The sequence below is a fragment of the Pieris rapae genome, chromosome 8 (assembly GCF_905147795.1).
Source record: "Pieris rapae chromosome 8, ilPieRapa1.1, whole genome shotgun sequence".
In the NCBI taxonomy this organism is placed as follows: domain Eukaryota; kingdom Metazoa; phylum Arthropoda; class Insecta; order Lepidoptera; family Pieridae; genus Pieris; species Pieris rapae.
Window position 1 is genome coordinate 6,969,102 of NC_059516.1, and position 6,004 is coordinate 6,975,105.

At 29.6% G+C, this 6,004-nt stretch overlaps 1 protein-coding gene and 1 non-coding gene across 2 annotated transcripts; one reads left to right on the forward strand and one right to left on the reverse strand.

Annotated features, from left to right (window-relative positions):
* Positions 1-1,860: 1,860 nt before the first annotated feature.
* Positions 1,861-5,710, forward strand: LOC110992119 (mpv17-like protein). Its single transcript, XM_022257806.2, has 5 exons — positions 1,861-1,952; positions 2,601-2,734; positions 3,384-3,469; positions 4,799-4,911; positions 5,412-5,710. Coding segments are annotated over exons 1-5 (543 nt in total). The 5' UTR covers positions 1,861-1,951; the 3' UTR covers positions 5,621-5,710.
* Positions 2,961-3,042, reverse strand: Trnal-aag. Its single transcript has one exon. It is a non-coding gene; the product is annotated as a tRNA-Leu (tRNA).
* Positions 5,711-6,004: the final 294 nt, after the last annotated feature.

Here is a 6,004-nt window from a genome sequence, read left to right on the forward strand (position 1 = left end):
TATTCGAATACGAAGGTAAGATCAGCACATATCATATTCAATAACCTTGTTATTGAATATTATAGAATGTCGCAATCGTCAGAAAATTTCTTATTAATTTGCTTATTTTAAAAGTAATAAATCAATAAGTATATTTACAGATTTTCAAAACACTGCAATTTAAAATAGTTTTTTTTAACTGTTTAGAATGAATTTTTTTTTATTCACTTTGCTATTCTCTTATACAACATTTTTATTTTTATATAAAGTAGACCAGATTTTTAGGATAATTAATTTGATATTAATTTACTTCTTACAAAACTGTAAATTACGTAATTAAGCGAAAAAACTAACCGTATCTACAACAAAATAAAAGCAAGCTAGGATGGGAAGCTTCCCTCTTTAGTGGAATTTTAATTTGGTCACATGTTACTGCTATGGATTATGATTTTAAATATAAATATACTAATAATATCTTAATTACAAGAATAAAAAAAATGGCAATCAATTCAGATAATGCATCACTAGATGGCGACTGACGAAACTATAAAACGCGGTATGGTTGTTATTAATGAATCACGATTCTAAAAAAGTTTCACTTTAAAAATTAAAACGAATTGTTTTGATTCTTAAACTTAAAAGATCACAAAATTAAAGTATTTAAATAATATTTTAAAAAGCAATTTAGAAGTTTACTATTAAACATTTACAAGCAACATTATATAGCTTGCAATTTCAAGGAACTTCAAGCAGTAAAATTTTCTAGAATTATTCAAAGTTTTACTATATCTAGGTGATATAGATCTAGATGACTATATAAAGGTGATTGTCAGCCAGCGGTTCTGCAAATATACTCGAAAATAAAGTTAATACATCATGGCTTTTCCAAGATCCTATTTACATCCTTTCCATTTCCAAAACTTGTGAAATTTATGGAAAAGTTAATGAAAAAGGATTTAATGAATAATATCTATATTGGCAACTAAAATACTAAGGGTTTAAAAATTACTATATCGACAATCAAATATCTCCTGCAAGCAATTAAATACTATAGTAGATAACTTTAATTTGCGATATTTTACATAAGGTGTAGGTAAGTTAGTCTGTATCAATATATGTCACACTTGTAGACCTTGATCAAAATCCTCGTTCAGTTTAAAATAAATACCTACTTCTTTTTCATAATATATTATATTTTATATACCAAGGCGTAATTACTACCTCTTAATTTATAGTCTATGACTATACAGTTTGTTACAACCACGTCAATTCTAAAGTGGTTACTTAAAAAAAAAATATGTTAGTAATTAGAATAAGCATTTAAGGTATCAAAAGTAATTTATTAAGTTATAATTTATTGATTAAATACCATTTTCATTCATATATAAAAGAGATTCAAAAATTTTCACGATGTTTTTAATTTAACCTCAATTGTAACACAGACTATAATTCAATGTTTTATTAAGAGATTTAATAAAATACAAAAAAAAACAATCGTTTATAAACAAGTATTTTTTTAGCATATTCTCAAGACGAGAAGATATAATTATCTCAGTTGTAAATTAAAAATAAATATAATTGGGCATTATTACACCATGAACAACCAGTATAATAATATGTAAATATAGTTTTTAATTTCTTTAATACACCAAGAAATAGTTTTTTTAAATTTACAACTGAGATTTCAAACATTCAAGGTCTCGTGTTGAATGGCATTCCTTAGAGGAAAGTATTATTTTTAACTTACGTACAATTTAATTTCTGCCAAAACATGCAACGTAACATTTTTCAAATCTTAAAATTTTTATCAATACATTTATTTCGATTATCGTAGCCGACTCTTATTACCATAGATCATGACACAGGCGTTTAAATTATTCTATTAAAGTCAATTGTGTGTTGTGGGTGCTGTAGTACGGTTGAGAAACACACTGCTGCGTAGTGAAAAGTGCAAGTGATAATTGTTTAAAAAAGTAAGCTTATATTTCATACACAATAGCAAAGGAAAATCATCATTATTGTGAAGTATTTTCTATATATTTACTATTCTGTCATTCTATAATCATAGCCGTGTAGATCTGTTAGAAATGTTTTTAATTCTCTGTAATATGCGTGTCACAAAAGTTCTATGTAGAGTACATATATACAGTCTATGCAGGATATAATATATTGATATGGCTTTATCCTAAATGTAACTGTGAAATATTTTAAAATTGTATAAAGTTGGAATTTCATTAGTAAGTAGACGTAAACGCGAGCATCCGATTTCATAAAGATAGATTAGTCGAATAACAGTCATACTTAAATGCGGTGTGACTATCGAAATTGTACACATATATGTGGTTTTTATTTTTTACAAATTACACTTTGTTATTTGTAATTTGTAAAAAAATGACATTGTCGAAAGAGTAAAGCAATTACTGTTATAAGAAAATCTATGAAAAAAAATTAAAAAATATATCAAATATTTCTTCATTTAATTATTCACTTTAGACATGTGTGAGATCTATAATTAATTTAGAAATATTTACTGAATCTCACATGGTTAAGTTATAATACTCTAATATACTAAATTTTTACCAGCTTTAATAACGCATTTCAAACTTATAAATCATTTTCAGTGGCAATTTCACGGCTGGCTGGTTGGTGGCGACATTCGCTCAAAACAAGACCTATTTTGACCAACACTATTGTTTATGCTAGCTTCTATACCGCTGCAGAACTGTCTCAGCAGACATTTAATAAGATTTATGCCGTAAGATCAAGTAATTTACTCATTTTAATCAAATCGATTGAATGGTTTGTCTTTTAAACATAAATTAGAACGTGACGCAATTTTAAACATACAATTTTTATAAAGACTAATAATATTTATTCAGCTATTCAATTTAAACCTATTTATATATATGCTCCCTGCTCCTGCTCTGTAATCCATATGAAAAAAAATTAAGTGCAAGTAATATAAAATAAAAAAAGATATCTGGCAGCGGTGGGATTCGAACCCACGCCTCCGAAGAGACTGGTGCCTTAAACCAGCGCCTTAGACCGCTCGGCCACGCTACCCATGACTAGTTGACCCATATTTTCTTCCCGTTTCTGGAGCTAATCTATAATGTGAGGTAGTCTGGTTCTATTTTTAAACTGTATAAAATTAGCACATAAATACCGGGTTTGACTAGATTTAACTAACAATTATTACGTTAAAATTTGTGACTGAATGGAAATATAGTTACACGTAAAATATAAAAAAAAAGAAGCGGCTGATATAAATTTTATGATCAGTTTGAAAATGAAGTATACCCACCCAGATTATTCAATTATATAATTCAGTTTATATACGTGTAGATCTAAAGCTATTGACGTTATAGAAATATCCACATTTAAAAGGTTTATCTTTCTTACAGCCTGAGAAGCCTGAATTGGATTTTAAAAGTGCCGGTCGAATCGCTGCAGTTGGCAGCACTTTATACGCGCCAACATTATATTTCTGGTTAGTCATGAAAAAAAAAGATATTCTAAGTGTTTGTGAATTTAAGAAGGTCACTTATGCAATAAAAAAAAAGAAACATTATTAGGTAGGTAAGATAGCGATAGTTCTAGCGCGTGTTTTTTATGTAAAAAGCAATCATTAAAAATACATAAAACGAACCTAAAATAAATGTGAAAAGTTTTTTTTGCGAGTGTACCTTTTATGCTGGCTGCAGTTACTCGGTGTAACAGTAGGCAACACATTAATCCACAATCTCAGATTGAAAACAATCTGAGATCAGATCGTGACAGTCGATTGATCTCCTATCTGCATCCCAATTTGGTAATTGGGATGCAGATAGGATCAGAGGATCGGAGATCACATCCTACGAATAGAATCCATTTTTGGCGATGGACAGAATGCAATCTCTTCGCTCTTGACACTCACACACAGTTGACCTGTCATTTTCATACAAAGGTCTATCGACATACACCGATCCGACATACCATGGATAACTTGTATCAAATCTGTCGATTGGTTATTGGCTTATCAATAATTTTATCAATAATTGGATTAAAACTTCTATCTCAGGTGGTCAAAAATTGATTGAGATAGGTTATTGGGTCGCATCGCAAGAAACGAAGTATAGCAGTCTATATTTAGTATCTTGTGACTTACAAACATTGCAATTAATGGTAATCGAAACGGTGAAACTATTAGGAAAGTAGGATAGGAAATCTAGTTCAAGTGTCGTATAGTACTTATTTGTATATATTTGCATGCGTAAACATAAGTTCCGTTTCATTGGATACGCCGACGCAACTGTCGAAAGTTCTCTAATTTCCTAATGCTCATTGCACTGCATTTCCATATTACGCTGTCGATTTTTTAGACTTTTCAAATTCAATGAGTGATGTAATCTATGTAGTAAAAGATAGAAAATATATAATTATTAGAGCAGTTAAAGCACGCTTATTGTGCAAATAAATCAAACACATACAAGTGTGCACATCTATAGTTAATAAATATTGATTACAGATGATATCTCGTTCCGTGTAATTGATTTGCGCTCTACTGAAAACCGCATTTAAATAATGCATGGATTGTAAACAACTTATTAACAATTCCTCTTTTAAACAAAGGAATACTTTTGTTTTTACTTATTTAAGCAAAAACAAAAGTATTCTTTCTTATATTGTTTTTCTTTGCAATAGGAACTTAAAGAAATTTATACGTAGGTATATACTGAACCAGTACATGTATATGATTATAAATACTTCAGATATAGATGTAAGGTGGGGAATTAAACGCTCTATTACAGTCCCCTCTAATAAATGGTTTTATTTACAGGTACAAGTTCCTAGACCGGAAGTTTGTAGGGACTTCGATGAGAGTTGTTCTTACCAAAGTAGCGTCTGACCAGTTTCTTATGACTCCAGTATTGCTGGCTAGTTTTTACATATGTACGTAACAGATAAATAACTATTCACAATATTTGGTTAAGCCTTATTTAAGATACGTAGTCAGTAAAGAAAAAAAAATCAAACAACTGAACAGAATGATTCGTTGATAAAGAAAAATATATGATGAGGAGTCAGGACTACACCGTTAGACGTATAATAATAAAAATCCTGTGGTGATACAAGCCTATATTATGGGCCTTAGATTGCACCCGTTTCGATTATTTTCACTAAAATACGAGTGAGAAATCAGCCTTCTGTGTTTGACACAGGTTATCGGTTTGCGACGTTTGCTTTCACCGTTGGAGCAAGTGCTAATTGGGCAAATAGATAGAAAATTAATGAAGGTCGCATACTTAAGCCACCAGGCTAATATATTTTAACTAGGCTTTATTCTATTAATAGTAACCTCTTGTTGCATGTTTTACAAATAATGTAAAACACATGCAACTAAACTGAGCGGGTACAGCTGTACATAACAAAAAGTATTGTGCTTATTTCAGTGCTTGGAACTCTCGAAGGTAAAGAAGATGTGCTAGAAGAATTGAAACAGAAATATTGGAAGACATTTATAGCGAATCAAGCGTTCTGGATCCCGGGACAGACAATTAATTTCGCATTTGTACCTCCTAATCTGAGAGTGGTTTATGTAGCGTCTGCCTCATTCCTTTGGATAAATATATTATGTTTCATCAAAAGACAGAAAGTATAGTTGAAAGAAACGTGAATGTTCAAATATTGTTGTTTGATAACTAATTTTTTTTTAAGTTCGCATTAAGTCTTTATATGTAGTTATAATTTATTAACATGTTTAATAAACTATTCAATTATTAAATAAAAATTATTTAAATATAAAAAAATATTAAAAGCTGAGTTTTAATCTTTATACACATTTCAAGTCAAGAAATACTAAAAGTAGTGTAATTTTGTGTACGTAACAAAAACAAATACAGTTGTTTGAATATACACACCATTCTAACTTTTTTAGACTTATATTACCTAATTAATAATAATGATAAAAGCCCGTTTAATTTCCAATCTTTGCAAAAGTCAATTACCTGATTATTATAACCAAAATAGCTACAAAGTAACGGAT

Excerpts from the sequence above, each read along its gene's own strand:
- LOC110992119 (XM_022257806.2), top strand. Across the intron at positions 3,470-4,798 it reads GCGCCAACATTATATTTCTG|GTACAAGTTCCTAGACCGGA; the intron begins GTTAGTCATGAA and ends TTTTATTTACAG. Across the intron at positions 4,912-5,411 it reads GCTGGCTAGTTTTTACATAT|TGCTTGGAACTCTCGAAGGT; the intron begins GTACGTAACAGA and ends TGCTTATTTCAG.